The 16,623-nt window shown below is 38.3% G+C and overlaps 2 protein-coding genes across 5 annotated transcripts; both read right to left on the bottom strand.

Moving 5' to 3' along the window:
* Positions 1–430: 430 nt before the first annotated feature.
* LOC121772024 lies at positions 431–4,815 on the bottom strand. The gene is made up of 3 exons (XM_042168942.1): positions 2,598–4,815; positions 2,088–2,221; positions 431–1,639 (listed from the first exon to the last, which is right to left on the bottom strand). The coding sequence occupies exons 1-3, from the start codon at positions 2,790–2,792 to the stop codon at positions 832–834; spliced, it is 1,137 nt and encodes a 378-aa protein (XP_042024876.1). The 5' UTR covers positions 2,793–4,815; the 3' UTR covers positions 431–831.
* A 145-nt stretch (positions 4,816–4,960) lies between these two features.
* Positions 4,961–15,996, bottom strand: LOC121772023 (ENHANCER OF AG-4 protein 2-like). Of its 4 annotated transcripts, none has more exons than XM_042168938.1 (12): positions 15,657–15,995; positions 14,785–14,861; positions 11,568–13,355; positions 10,985–11,486; positions 9,731–9,839; positions 9,299–9,411; positions 9,045–9,229; positions 7,215–7,872; positions 6,639–7,113; positions 6,089–6,187; positions 5,904–5,988; positions 4,961–5,236 (listed from the first exon to the last, which is right to left on the bottom strand). In XM_042168938.1, the coding sequence occupies exons 1-11, from the start codon at positions 15,765–15,767 to the stop codon at positions 5,924–5,926; spliced, it is 4,182 nt and encodes a 1,393-aa protein (XP_042024872.1). In that variant the 5' UTR covers positions 15,768–15,995; the 3' UTR covers positions 4,961–5,236; positions 5,904–5,923. The 4 variants fall into 4 exon arrangements, with proteins under 4 accessions (XP_042024872.1, XP_042024871.1, XP_042024873.1 ...); XM_042168937.1 differs by having other exon boundaries at positions 4,961–5,212; XM_042168939.1 differs by having other exon boundaries at positions 4,961–5,212; positions 6,089–6,184.
* Positions 15,997–16,623: the final 627 nt, after the last annotated feature.

Genomic DNA, 16,623 nt, shown 5'->3' with positions numbered 1-16,623 from the left:
GCAAACAAATTATATTATTCTATTAAACTAACGTCGTTTTAATGATCATCACATTTGTTCATATGGACACTTCTGACAAACATGTCAATTTCAAAGAGTATAAATTTAGATATATAATCTTTCAAAAACAATATCTGAAAGTTATTTTTGAATAACACAAACTAATTCTATAAGACTATTATAATATAGTCGGATTTGAGATTAGAGATGACTCAGTTGTAGAGTGGGTAATCGTGAGACTATGTAACAATTCGAATTCTATTAATGGCTTTATATATTTAGCTATTCAACAATATTTTAATGCCACGTCAGATCCCCCCAACAATAACTTCTCCGTGCAAAAAGGATCTTTCCCTGCAAATAAAAATGTCAAACTGCACATGCTTTCTCCACCGCCTCACCTTGAATCACTCGAAAATGGAAACCGAAAGAGACCAGACCAGACTTATTTATTAATAAATGCATGTTGCAACAAATTCAAAGAAACAGTTTCCCACGAGTAAATCTACATGTATAACGAATTCATTTCCCCTCTGAGAAAAAATAACAGACCTCTGACAATGTAATATACAATTCTTTACCTATGTCCCATGATGCATCTATGCAATCTAAGAAATTCTCTAAGTCAACTGAGAAATGAACTCAAAGCTTTTGACTCTCCAGCTCATTTTCTTCTAGGCATTAACTGCAAGGCAGCACAGAACCTTCAAACAGTATCCGATCGTAGCAAAATTCTTGTTTCTTTGATTTACCCAGATTACTTGCTTAATATTTCTCACTGAATGACTGATTCTAATAGCGTGTGGTTACAGATTGGAACAACGATGTGAACTAATCGACCGCTGCTTTGCTTCTCCAGTTTGAAGGCTTAGGGAGGCCATCGAAGATTGGACTAGTCATGGCTGCAGCAGAAAGAGCCTGAAAATCTTGCTTTAAACTCCACTTTGACGTCGGCCATATGGATGACAAGGCACTGTTGTCTGAATCCTGCAAACTGGATACACTTGATGACTTCTTTACCCCATTAACATCATCATTTAGAAAGGCATCCCCCAACCCTATAGGAATTGGTTTGAACCCTCCTGCTTCACCATCAGCTCCTAGTGACACAGTACGACCAGATGACTTGGGCCTGAGAGCCAGGCCTTTGCCTGTAATAGCTGAAACTGCAGTACCATTGCTGTTTTCCTCCTTCAGAAGCTTTTCAGTAGAGCGGGAAGTAAAATCAGCCTCAGATTTTTGGCGGCGTTTTACCAATTTGTCAATCAATTCAGCAGAGCCATTACTTTCAGGTCCTTGTAAAAAGTCCTGATCAATGAGGCTGCCATTTTCTGAATCTAAACAATCAGCTGCACTTTTTGACTTTCTATAATGGCTAAGTGGTGGGCTGGAGATGGATGATTTGAGAAGTGGCCCATCCTCAAGATAATGAGCTCCCCCTTTTTTGTACATTGCCATTTCACAGCCTTCTCCAGCACCTTTTATGTCTGCTGATCTAAGACCATAATATTGCATCCTGCTCATGGACAGAGACACTTTCGTTTCTGAAGAAGATTTCGATTTCAATTTCAATGATGAAAATGAATCAAATAAATCAGAGTGTCCATAACTTGATAATGTCTGCTGAGTACTACATGGCCTGCAAGTGGACACCAAAATAAGCCACTTTATCAAAACTTGAACTTCCATAGCTGATAATAATTTGGTGTTTTTCATCATGGTAGGGAGATGCAATAACTTTGACTTCCATAGCTGATAATAATTTACAACCAAAGAGTATGCACACTTAAATGGTATAGATAATATGTTCTTTAGAAATGAGACAAATACAGGGATCAGCTAAGATTAACAGCCTCAAAAAATTGAAGACAGCCAGTTTCTTCTTCTGCTAGATATGTTCGAAGTACTTAGCAAACATATAGAATATAGACAATGGGAAAATACTATCATGGCTTGTTTATGAAATAATAGTATCAGGATCTGTGGCATGATTAGTTCATTCTTCTGATGTGAATACCAGATAGACTATTAGAGTTTCAATTTTGTGGAAAGTTAACGATATACAGGAATGAGAACAAATCATATACCGTGGAGGAGTCTTGTGACCATTAGACGAGACGGGTGAAGGGGGGTGCCTCCCGGGATGCGGAATTTGAATTGTCTTAAGGGCAAACATTTGAAGATCTGTCACCAATCCATTTAGCCTTTTTATATCACCAACCTACAGCAGAGATAAGATTTTTTTTACTCAGAATGGAAAGTACTTCAGTGTAGAATCTGCCAATCTGCAACACTCAGAATGCGATAATACACACACACACACACAATTCGAAGTTTAAATGAGCTAAATCTTATGAAATTTCAACAGAATTGAGCGCGAACGAAAAATAGACGCACATTTCCATCAGCAAGAAGATAGAAAATTCGAAGTACTATAATTTATATTACTTGGAAGCAAATAACTACACAGAGCACAAGCAAAGTACTGACGTCGCACAGATAGAACGGAAGAAAACTGGAAAGTTCGTAGACGGAGTCGCACAAGTTAATTAAGACTATAATAAACAGAAGAAAGGTGAAAAACTATCCATCTATACCTCGACACCGTATTTGATGGCGACGCCGGCGAGTGTGTCGTACTTGGACACGGTGTGGACTATGTAATTTAAACCACCATTAGCCCCGACGCCAACGGCGGAAGACGGCGGAGGATGAATCGGCACTGAAATCGTCGGCGACGACGATCGGGCCGCTCCGATTTGGTATAATTCGGCTCCTCCATATTCGTTCATTCTCAGAAACCCTTCTCTCTCCACCACAAAACGATAAAACTAAATATAAAAAAAATAAACCCAAGATAGTGGAACTATAGCAAGTATTAGAATATCTGCATTCTGAAACTAATCATCTTCAATTCGAATACACCTTTTTCTGATAAAATATCAAATTCGTCAAATTTCTATAAGCAATTTAGAAGAGCTAGCTGCTGCAGATCTGCAGAGAGAGTGTCAAAATCTCTCTCTGATATCAGATGTCCAAATTTTACGACTGTCTATATATAGCACTCAATTTCAAGGCTCTCCTTTGCTATCATTTGTTTTTTTCAGTTGCAAAATAAATTAAATTATGGAGTGATTAATAATTGATCTTAGTAACAAACTAGATTCGAAATATAGACTTTAAATAAAATAATATTATAAATTGTTTCATTTAACATAGTATCGTATCGTATCATAAAACATGCGTAGCAAAAAATTAAGCACTTCACGCCAAAAACAATAAATAATCATGTGCGATGTTAATACTCCTACTAAAAGATAAAAAAAAATGATTAGGTTCTAATTAAATACAGAGAAGAAAAAGTCAACAATATAAACGACTTGTTGCGTTGGATTTAGAAAAAAATACTTGGTGCCTGGCTTCTCAGTTCTCACGCCCCACCGACAACAACTTTCCGCGTTACAGAGTAATTTTCACATAATCTCTAATATACTCTCTTTTTATTTTAAAGATTCTGATAAATAGTTATTCGGAATATATTTTTTTTTCCAGAAAGTTGAACCAACCATTATACTCCTACTTATCTTCAACAAGTTCCCTTTACAAACAAAAACATGAAACCAATCATACTTCATACATCATTTTCGATCAATTTCTCAACAAATGATTAAAGAGATCTAAAACAATTATTAAAAGAGTGAAAATGACATAGATAAAACTTATGTGTCAATTATATAATATCATTTTCTATTGTCTGGATCATAAAGAAATGTGCGGTCAATCGCATGAGAAAATCGTAGTATAGCTATTTCTTTCATAGATATTTATATAACCTAGAAAATTAATACACTAAATTCACACTTAATTATTCAATTATGGCAAAGTAAGAGAAAATGTAAATGGTACCTTCTATGTTTAGTACCTTAAACAGTTCAACGTATTCAACGAATCTCACTAATTCTGGAAGTATAAAAGTGCACAACAAAATAACATTGATACTATATTATCACATGCTTAAAACATCCAATGGAACGTCTGGCATTTAGATTTATTTCTTCCATTAGAGTGAAAGCAACATCTATTTTATGCATGCCAAGATTTTAGATATTAAAATATAAATTTGCACAATCAAGTAATTCAATCAAAACAAAATGAATCCACAAACTGCATACCTTGGTCCCTCGAAGTATGTCCTTCAGGCATCCTTACTTTTTGATAATTCTAATAAACATAATTAGTAGGAGTAAAACTTATATCTAGTTAAGTTCACAAAATGAGCTTAAGTGGGTCCCATCAGCAAAGTTATAATTCTTGAATTGTCCTAATATGGTCATGGAATCAACCATTCTCAAGGAGTGTAGTTCATCGCATGCTCCAGGTAGTTTATAAACTAAAAGCACAGCCAACATTGCAGTACTAAGTGTGTCCGGAATAGCATAATATTAGTGAACAGCTATCCCTCTCAGCGAGACCCCTGCCCCATCGAACACGTATCTAATTTTTGGTGACGACAAAAGACAGGCTAAGGCTAGATCACAGGGGATAACTGAAAAAATTCTGAAGGCACTCTAGATAGTATTGCAAAGAAACTACGAGTAGCATTGATCCCTCCCAGGGAACATAATGACCCTAGAAGGAACCGAGCTAGCATGTACCACACAAAGAAAAGTCTAGACGAAATTTGTGCAGGAAGGAAATAAAACGCAGTAGTTCATGGCTTCTCAGCAGTCAGAAGATATATATCAGCAAGAAAATGAGATGAAATCAAGAAATCCACTTAGCATAGTCAGCAAGCATCAAATCCCCACTTTTGAAATACTTAAATACTCAAAACCAATAACTTTAAACTCAAAAGGCCAAATCTCAAAACTTTAATGCTCTAGCATGCTGTTCACTCGGTGTGTGTCAGAGTAGCAATAAAGAATCAACATGCACTCAACAAATGCAGGACAGTAGGAAGGGTTTGAATGCAGCAACATAGATGAAATTGTAGCCTCCATTTAATTTGGATAATATAATAAATAATTACAAGCGTCAATTAAAATAAGAAAAATGGCTTACACTTAGGAGTATGTGTGCGGGGGATGCATTTGTCAGGAAAAAATCTAATATAAACAATCCTGCCAAGGCTCTCCATAACTTCTCAAAATTCCACATTGCAATCTAAAACTTGATCTTGGTGGAAACATTATTTGGGCCAATTCCTCTTGCTCTGCGGTTTATAACCAGAAAAAAGCTAGGAAGATGAGAACAAATGCAACCATTCAATTATTGCAGAAGAGTTTGATTTGATTGGATGCAGCTGCAGTGTGCAGTAAAGTAGAATCTAATCTAGAATTATTAAGGAATTTTTAAAAAAAATTATTAAGCAAAAATGAACAGTGTCTATAGCCATCTCTGTGTGTGTGTGTGTAACCAAATGTATGTGATTCTGTACATACAAAATGCCTCACGGCCAGTGCGAAAAATAAGTTCAAAACTGTTGAAATGCAAAACTAGCTGGGTAAAAGATTCAGACAGCTCGAAGAATCTTCTACACCAGAAAGAATATCCCTTAGTGTTGGCATTAAATCATGATGCAGCTGTAAGTATGGAATTAAAGATAACTGCTAAATGGCATCTTCAGTCAGGTAATTCACTCGGAACTATATCACTTGTCCACACCCTAATTTAATGAACTTATTGATTAATGTTCTAAGATTCTTCCAGAGGAAGAATCGATGATCCACTTGCGTTACATGATAAGCATAATATAATCAGGATGGCCACATTTAGATAGAACAAATTTTCCCGCTGAACTATATTGATTATTGTAGTCACCATGTATTAAGGGTTTTCTGACAAAAATTGTTGGCATGGAATATGGCTAGTCTAAATGAAAGGGAGAAAGACCAACAACTCACCACATATCCAAAAATTCATCTTATAATGGCCTCCAATTGACGGCAGACATGTCCGGCCTACAAGGCATCATTGGAACACCATGAACTGTGACAAATACAACAAGAGGGTTGACTGACATAAATTGCACTGTGTGGGTAGCTAAAGTCACAAATACCAAGCAGCACAACTGCAGAAGTAAGATCACCTGGAATTGGAGGTGCTGGTGGTAAACTATTTGCTGCAGCAGGCCGAAAATTTATGGCACTTGCTGGAGCCCTTTCTGAAGGTGGTCCAAAATAACCTGCTAGATATCAAAATGCTGAGAAAGTGAGTTTCACTAATGGGGACTCTTCAACTATTTTTTTAGTAAGAACCAGGATCAAAGTCAATAGTCAATTAGGGAGAGACATTCAGAAAAAAATATCAAACAGAATACTCCACCTTAGTTCTTGAAAGGCATAATAGCTCAAACTAGAAAACATGTGATTGTAGCAGTGCAAGAAAATTGGATTATACAGTTGCTGGTAAGAAGGACCACCAGGCAAAAGAATACAGTAAATACAACAACGATTTCCTGGTTAAAAAATTGCAGCTTTTCCTGTATTCATATGCTTTCTTCTAGATTAGGAGGTTACCGCAAAGCAATTTAAGCAATCATAACTTTTCAATAAGGATATACAATTTTGAAAGTAAGGGCAGAAAATGACTAACTAATCATGATTATTTACTTCCGAACAAAAAAACATAACCCACACCTTCTTGCGAATAAGGTTGACCAGAAAATGGCTGGGCTCCGGCATTCCACCCTCCACAGGGAAGATCCGCATTGTAATCATTTACTGGCATCCGCCATTGCCCATCGGTAGAATACCTCCTAGGACCATCAGCTACTGGCAATGGATAAGGGGGATATTGATGCTGCATGACTGGATTCGGATACGAGAAATGGGCAGATATTTGTTGAGGTGGGGCCTCAGGATGCAGTGGTCTATGGACAAACGTTGCAGTACCTGGCAGCAAATGTTTCCTCTGCTGTGAAGCTTGGTGATTAATACACGGATCGTTCTTTCCATATTCAACAGGCCTTGATGAATTATAGCCAACATGTTCTCGTGCATTGCTGCCTGAAGCTGGAGAGAAGAACGAGGAATGCTGTGAATATATTTCACCTCTAGGTGCTTCAGTATGGGACCCTTGAGTACTGGAAACCATATGGATAGGTGGATTTCCCTGGAATTACAATATTCACAATCTTTATATAACTGTAGAGTAAAATAATTGAATCAACATAAACCGATAAACATACATGTTCTGGAAGCCACATGACTTACACTGGTTGTGCCACCAATCTCATGATGTAACGGAGGTGGGTGATAAGCTAATGGCTGAGAAGTTGACGGAGCTGGAGGAACGTATTGGGACATCAATGCAGGTTGAGGTGGCAATGACTGAACATATGGAGGAGGACCGACAGGTGGTGGAGGAATTAGTTGTAGTGAGGAAGGTGGTGGTGGAGGTGGGGGCGGTGGTGCAGATGATGATGGTAAGGGTGGAGGTGGAGGTGGTGGGGATACTGGAGGTGGTGAAGCAGGTAGAGGTGGAGTCATAGGAGGAGAGCCAGGTGGTAACGGTGGAGAACCCTCAGGAGAAGGCAGCAACTCAGACATTTCAGAAGCTGATTCAAGTTTTACATCTGAATTTGGCTCAAGTGAAGCAATTATAGAGGTACAATTGGCAATTAATATTCTATCATCCTTAATATGGCCAGAAACGTCTTCCATTTCAAGCTCACCATCAACATCCTCTAATATACAGTGACGCCGGTCACTTGGAGTAACAGTGCAGTTCTCAAGATCCTTATTTGCAAGGTTATGCTCAGATAACGATGTATCTAAAACTTCCTTGTATAGCATTGATGGAGAATTATCTTCTTCATCATCTTCAAATAAATGAGACGACAGAAACCCAGGTAATTGAAATGTGGTGTTACTGGAACCAACAGAACAGCAAATGAACATTGTACCCAAAAAATCCAGAATTAAGATAATACATCCACTATAATTAAGAATCATGACAAATGCAAACTAGCTATAGCCTACATGCATAGCTTTATACCGCACGGAATAACTATAATCCATTCTGATGAAAATGCTTATAAGGTACAACTGTGGAGCTCATATATCATTAAACAAAGCAGTTACACATACCAAACAATAATTACAGAAAATAAAAACAGGACCCACAAAAGGCGGAACTTTCAAGAGTATTCACTACTTGGGTTCTGCTATAAACCATTACTCTCTTGTATAAATGATAGTACTTGCGAAACTAGTTAAGCGAGTAAGGATCGCCAAATCCCTTTAATCCTCTCCGGATATACCCCTACATTCTCTTTTAGAATTTTGACCCAACGGTTGGAAACTGGTTATGGTTTTCACTCAAAAAAACAAATGTTAAACGTGGGTGGAATTTCCGTTCTTGTTAAGGGATATCTTTCTTGCATACTAAGGTTTGCTTATATGAGATCCTTCTAGTGAAATGAAATGATGCACACAATTTAATTCTTTTTCTTACCAATTAAACCTCTAACTCTAAGGATTTGAAGTGCATAGACATGTGGATCACCTAGGTTTTATTATATTGAGATTTGAGACATAGGTACATTCAGGATTTGCTCCAAACACAATCTAGGAATGTGAGGTTCTATTGAAGCGCACGTTTTGTTTATGTGGTTTTACTACCCAACTTCTTGCAAATGCTGCCTTTTAGTGAAAATGAGGTTCAAAGGTATCAACCAATCCAGCCAAGGGCAAGCTTCCTTTAGGGACTACATAGTTCCTTGGTTCGAGCATAACTTACTATTCCCCAAGAGCCAAAGTGTGGTCTGAGTGTGAAGTTAACATAATTTATCTTGGAACGATAAGCAAGTTAGCAGTTTAAAAAGTAATAAAGAACGTGCCTAGCTATCAAACCATCTCCTAAACCAATAACAATATGAAATAATACCTCTATATGCCATCAGGCGATATATGGATAGAAATAGAATGACAACCAGCACAAACATACAGACACACTTGAGCTTAAGAAAATAGAAATGACTGGAAGAAAGGAAATAGAAGAAAAATTCTAGGAGAGGATTGAGTAAACTTCATAATCCATACCTCCCATACTCGTCCACAAGCATGCCTTCCATTTCTCTTATTGGATCATCAATGGCCCGCTCAGCTCGGGAAGGGCGTCTCTGAGAAAATCCAGCTCCACCATCATATACTGCTCCTATCTCATCCATGTAACGTCGGAGGACAGATTCTGGCAAGATTTTCCTCTCAAGCCATAACCGCAAGACCTAAAAGGGTTGCAAATAAGTCACACAAGCACAATGCCTGCATAGTTTCTATCATTTAGATATAGTCACCTTATGACATTGACGTCGATTTTCCTGTGCATCTGCTCCAGGTGGAGCAGCAGCTCCAATGAGACGAGGCAATGCTGCTTGAACAATCGGAATATAAGATGCCCCAGCAATTCCTGAAGATCATTAACAAAGGAATTATAAAATGTTTCACATGCTTAAGGAAACAGATGATGAAACTGCAGAATTATTTTCCAAATGCAAAAAAAAACAGTGAAAAACAGGAAAAGAAGAAGGAAATTGAGACGTATTTTGACAAACAGAATCTTATTAGCGTGATAATGATCTGTGTTTAAAAAACCTTCAACGTCTACCATCGCTCATAAGACTGAAATGGGGTGGGAGTGGGACAGTGGGCTTGCATGTATATTGTATCCCTTTGTCTGTGAGAGAGGAGTATTTTGCATAGTAATTTAATGCTTTACAATCTCATACCTTTCTGACTATGAGAGCATTGGGTTATAGAGTCAACCAGAAAAAAAATGTCTACTTTGCGATGTAAACTTGGCTCATTTGCCAACTTCAGGATGAGAAGTTCCACAACCTGCAACACAGGGCTCTGTGACATCAGATTATTTGGTTGTATTACTACATGCATCTCAATCTAGGATAATGCTGATTTTGCAGATGTGAATATTACATAAAAATTGTCCTCAAATATATATGCGAAACTACCACACTTAGTAGCAATCTTCCAGACTCATTATTAGTATCAAATGTCATAATCAGTATGTAAAAGCTACTGGTGATACAGGAACACCTAATCTACATTATACCAAGTACAAATCCTGGCATGTGAAATTAACAAAAACCTGCAAACAGTATTTCAAACCCATGAAGTGCCCAAGGATGCAAAACCACAAACATTAATTCAAATATAAGGGGACAGTGTAAATATACAGATAGTCTCTGAATTCTGATCTTATTGTTTAGTGTGATATGCGATTCCTCATTACTCAAGCCTCAATAACTCAAACTCTGTAGACAAGAAAATGACCAAATTGTTCTTATTACATACCTATCCTGAGTCACCATAATTAGAAATTAAAACCAACAATTACAACTAAGGAACAATCAGCTTCTGAAGCAATGTAACCTTTCTCTCAAAACCACTCTCGAGTCCTTGACAAATCCTTGAACTTACATGCACCGATGCACGTGCGACAGCTAAAACTTCCAAGGATGTCTAATATCATGTACACTAGATTTACTTGGCACACTGCTTCTACTCAGAAATTCATAACCCTAAACCCATAAAGAAAGTAGGAATCAAGTAAAGAAAAGATCCCAAAGGAGAATCTGAGTGCGTGACCAGATACAATATGCTCCCTCAGGCCCATAGAAATAGGCTCAATTTCCTTTTTCGCCCGTCCCATAGAAATAGTCCATATCCATTTATGGAAACTTTTACTCCTTTTTTACTTTATCATTTATGGGCCCCACCATCCACTACACTATTTCAATTACTTCTTCTCCTCTTTCACTTTACTAATTACGCATTAAAGTCCGTGACATATCCAAATGGCCTATTTCTATGGGACGGAGGGAGTATAAAATATGATGACAATAATCTATGGGATAGAGGAAGACACACTTTAATACATACTATGATCTATCGTTATCCTTAGAAACGAAATGCGGAATTAGAAGACCTACACAAAAAAAAGTTGATTGTTACTCATGACGTACCTCATTGGCAATCCCATACTTAGCACAATCAACTGCAAGACGAGTTGCACGACCAATACTCTCTTTGGTCCTCGACAGGGTCTCTATCATCCCTTCAAAAGCATCACGAGCAACAGCAGCTTCAGTACCCCCACTTAGAGAGCTCCCAGTAGCCTGATTGCATGAATTCACCCTCCTCTCCTCCAGGTCTTCATTTTCATGTCCATTGACAGACGATAACTGCCGAACATCAAAGGAAGTGGATGTAAGATGGTCTTGCACATCGATTTGGAGTATGTTCCTAGACTCAACTGCTAATGCAGCTGAGGTCGGGTTCGGACTATGACCAAGAATGTCAGCATCAGGAATCAATAGACTAAAAGGATTTCCATAAGGGTTATGCAAGTTTGCTTGTCTCTTTCTCGCTTGAGCAGCAGCAATTAGGTTTTTCATTGACATGGCCGAGTCTGAAGTCGCCAAATCAACAGGCAAATTTATTTTGGTAGCTTTACCACCATCCAACCTGATAAAACCAGATTCAGGACACAGATATGCAACAGTAACTAAGATAATTAGATATAGAAAACCAATAATATCTAATTACCTTTCACTATGTGAGGTAATGATTTCGTCTGTATTTCCAACTGAATGGAAAGAATCATTGATTTGGGAATTTGGCCTCGAGGTGGTTTTCTTTTTCTCACCAGACAAAGCCGGTTTACTTCTTTCAGTTGCTGATTGATTAAGAGAAGAATTTAGCCTGTTAGGAGCTGTACCAAGGCTACTGTTTGTTACTAGTGGAACTTTCTTCTGGTACACACTACCAGGTGTTTTGGTCAACTGTTTTTTCCGTAAATCTGTTAATGGTCTAGCAGCAACTGATCGAGGGGACCTTTCGGGGGAGCCTGAAACTGGCTTAGCCTCTAACAAGGGCATGGTTTCAGTATGTAACTGGGGGTGAACAGGAGATACATGCTTTGCAGATATTTCTGGAGTGCTCTTTAGCATGCCTGGCTGAGCAGTTGGTGATAAAGCTTTAGTGGATACTTGAGAAGATTGTAGCTGATCTTTGAACTCATCCTTGAGTGTTCCTGTGTTTCTCATGACCATATGACTGTTTCCATGTGTCTCCCCACGCTTAGCATTTTTCATTTTGGAATCTGAAACCCGAGGAGTAACAGAAACCTTATGGGTAGATCCTACATGAATTGGAGTTTTAGGTAATTCGTCATCCTCCTCATCATCACATATGCGGACAGCTCTCCTCTTTGCTGTAAGCTGCATTATTGGAGGTTGAACCTTGTTCAGATGCACCGCGTTATTTTTATGTGATGTAGAACTTCCCTGTCTATTTTCAGAGAATGAAGTAGAAGTTGAGGCAACTCCAAGTGCTCGGCGTTGGCGCTTTGTTGGAGGGTGATCATCTTCATCGGGAGAATTGCTGAACTCATTTGCACTTGGCTGTGCTCTGGAAGGTTGGTACTCAAGCTTCCCTCCTGATATTAACCTTGTACCCTCAATGTTGTCCATCTTGGGAGGAAGTGATGCTTCATTACTCCGAGAAGTTTGCTTTTCCTGGTCATGTTGTAGCTTCATCTTTTTCCTAGAGATTACTTCATTTTTGTCCTCAGGAATGGCTTCAGCATCTACACAATCATTATCTGCCGTTGCTGGATGCCTTTTCCCTGTCAGCAATTTTTTTCCTTTCCTTTTACTGCCATTACTTAAATCTGATCTTGAATTATCTGCAGATGACATCTTCATATTCCCACCTGAAGCCTGTGTTAATTTTACTACATCTTCATTGTGTTCACGTGATATAACCACATCACTATTTCTGCGCTTTGCATCATCGTGCTTCCTCTTAGGATCCATTGCCAGCTTTGATTGGCTGCCATTTGTCAATGCACTCTGGTCAGCATTTGTCTCCTTCACCAGATTAGCAGTTTCCGTACATAATTTATTCATTTCTCCCGAAGATGGATGTGGAGACAAACTATGGCTCATATCATCTAACAAGTGAGGCTTAACATTTTGACTATCCATCTCACCAAGTATTTCTGAACAATGCTCTGACCTAGGGTCTAGATCACTCAGTCCCGCTGTCTCTAATTTGCAGTTTGGTCCCTCACTATCCCTCCCATTCTTAAAACTAACCTCTGAGGCTTCGCCTGTAACTGTATCAACTGAATGTGTTTCAGAGGCAAGATTATCTGCATTGCTATCATCTCTTACACCACTTAAGCTTTTATGTTGCAACTCATCAAATTCTTCACATATTTCCTTCACAGCTTGGGCAAAATATTTGACTGTCTTACCCTGGCATCGAGCAGACAGTTTGTTCTTGGATTCACTTGTGAACAGCTGGATATCCACAGGAGCGACAAAAGCTCTGTCAAGAGAAAAAGTAAGACCACAGAGTTCAACACAAATGGTGCTTGCACAAGAACATGATAATAATTCATTTTCCTAATACTTAAATATCAAAGCATTGTTAGGAGAACCTTAGAGTGCCACTTGTGAGATCATTAACAAGCAACGAAATGTCAACATATACTAATATGATGAATCAAAAGCACCTTCCAGATCAAATATTTAACTAACAGCAGCCATCTGGGGCTAGTTGGCAACTTGGTATAGAAGAAAGAAGAGATAGATAGCAAACATCAATCATTACAAATGATCCATGTCTAATAATGTAGATAAACAAGATCGATAAATACTTCAAATAAAAGGACATGTCACACTTGATTTGTACAAAATGAATAATGATTGACTCTGCAGTGGAAGCATTAGTGAACCAAAGTATATAAACATGAATGTGCAGGTAAGAGCACAACATAAGGATGTCACGAAAAAAGAGCATACAAATGATAAAGCGGCTGCAGTGAAAAATTTAAGGTTTCGAAAAAACTCAAATGAATCATAGAACAATAAGCCAATCAGAAGGTACCTTTTGCCAGCTTCAATTTCATTTTCTAAATGTATCAAAATCAGGGGCTAAATATAAATGTGCATTGTATGCCGAATAACATAAGATTCCTAGAAAATGGTGATTTGACAAGTTTAGACACCAGATGAAAACTATATCAAGCATTTGAATGAAGCACGTGGTGAACAAAACCAATGCTTCCATGATCTTAGGCTGATTTTAAGCTTTTATCTGACTACAATGCATGATTAGACCAAGTGCAATTCTTTCAGAATAGAGGTGAATCAAAATTCCTCTTGATATACTAGTATTTCCTAACTGATATACTAGTATTTCCTAACTGATATTTTCTTTTGATACTGAGAATGGCTCATCAAACTGCAGAAAATAATTGATACATTCCACTGATTTCCTTGATTGAGAACCAAATCACTTGCGCAAGCACTCTCCTCTCCAGAAACAAAAGCGAAAACCAAAAATTCCAAATTCTCCCTTAACCACTTGGCAGACTATTATGCTCCCTGCTGCTTGTTTATATATTTACCTCCTATTGTGTCACGTCCATCACTACACAAAGGCCTATACAACTCCTAGATCACCCAACTCATAAGAATCATAACATCACTCCGACACTGACCACCTGTGTTAAAACAGGTTGCCACTATATAGAAACTTTCTCACTACAAAGATATTAGGAGTATAGAAACTTGCAGTACAGGCACAGTTTATTTTTTCAAGTATTACAAAAACTCAGATATTCTCCTAAAGTGATAGTACTAGTTTTTAAGTAGGTACATCAGCAGGTTAAAGATATGAAATTAAAGTTTCTACTGGTTATTAGTAATAAACTCCGCTCACACATGTATGAAGAAAATCAGAAAGTGCTCACATCTCTTCTGTACCAAAAAATTGCACGAAGTACTTTTTCGGGTCCGGAGCATGCTTCCATTCTTCAGGTCTGCTAATCTGGAATTTCATGCCATGAAAGGTTACCCAATCAATTGATTAACACATACAAGAAAAGTCCCAGTCACAACAATCCTTAGTTTAGATAACATGTGCATGCATGACAATTTGACAACACAAAAGCATAAAACATGCGACACCAAATGCTCACAAAAAGAACAATGGCCAATAATCAAGAGTAGAATCATTTGCAAATATATATATTTATATGCGCTGAAGTGTGGAGCTTAAAATTAAACACATTATTTCATTATCCTAAATGGGAGTGCAAAGATAGTTAAGCATACAATGGCTCAAAAAGTAAACCTTGAATAAATACAAAGTAAATATGGTACCCGAGGAGCTAATAACACATCAAGATAACCCATCTCATCAACTCTAACCCCAAATTCATCTGGTTATTTCATTCTAAACCCTAACTCTAAAGCCTCACCTGCTGGCCTTCATAGTGCCCCCATACTGCCCCAAGTTATATATGTCTACAAGTGGATCTAGAAGACTAGAAGTATCAAAGATCACACTCCAGCAACACAAACTAACCCCCTAGACTGTATCCACTCATCTATATTACCCTAATACGCGTTATCTACGTCAACTAGACTGCTCTGCAATACATCTCAAATTCTCAATAGCCCAGGGCAACCCCATAAAAGTGATGAGCCAAGTGAATGCGAGGACAATGAAAAATTAAAATTCCCAAAACGATAAATTCTTAAAATGCATTATTCAAACAAAATTGAGCGAAAACAATACGTAAAACAAATTGAAGGGGATTAAACGTGAATCGCAATGTACCTTGGCAGGCCAAGTAGGGAATCCCTTGACCTTAGCAAGAACGAGATCGCCCAAACTCAATTCGCTCTTTGTTTTTGCCCCTTTCCCTCCGCGCCTCCGCCCCGGGGCCATGATGAGATACACGCAGTGAAGAAGAGTCCTAGTTCGAGGGGACGACGTCAGTTTCCGGTAGTCGGCCGCGCATCGTTTTTCTCCGATAGGTTGCTCCGCCGATCACAAGGACACCGAGAAGAGATGATTATTTTTGTAAGTTAGAAAATTTTAATAAAATAAAAAATAAATCGATTGTGATGATGATGGTGGTGGATTAGAGTTTAGAATTTGAGAATGTAGGCGGTCTGATAAAATATATGGAAATTATTTTAGACTATCTTTCGTGATAAAAAATTATATGTGGACATATATATGTTCACATTGAAAAGGGAGTCTTTTGGAGTATAGGAAATTTCCTTAGCTATAAACAAGTAATGTGATGGTGATAGACAGTCGATTAAGGGGGCGTTTGTTTGGTATGATAGCCCTAGATATTGGCTTCTATCTAGGTTCTATCTAGTGTTTGATTGGTATGATATAACTACACGAGGACCCGGTATAAACTTCATGACCCGGAAAGATTTATGATAGCTACATGTCATTTTCATATACGCCTAACCAGGCTGAAGGCTATGATTGAAGTTATGTTGCCGATCCAGATTGTGTTCTACTCATCGGTTGTCTAAAACACCCCTCCCCTTCCTCCCCTCACTTCATTTGCTTTCCAACAACTGACGGCAGTCAAGAGGCCACTGAACCCAAATTGCAGAAGCCCTAATTAAGAGGAATGGGGGTGAATGTTCCGAGAATCAAGCTGGGGTCGCAGGGGCTCGAGGTCTCCAAACAAGGCCTCGACTGCATGGGCATGTCAGCCAGCTATGGCCAGCGGAAGCCCGAAGATGAGATGATCCAATTTATACACCACGCCATCAAC

Source organism: Salvia splendens, chromosome 16, assembly GCF_004379255.2.
Source record: "Salvia splendens isolate huo1 chromosome 16, SspV2, whole genome shotgun sequence".
NCBI classification, from domain to species: Eukaryota; Viridiplantae; Streptophyta; class Magnoliopsida; order Lamiales; family Lamiaceae; genus Salvia; species Salvia splendens.
This window is presented reverse-complemented; position numbering and strand designations above follow the sequence as displayed.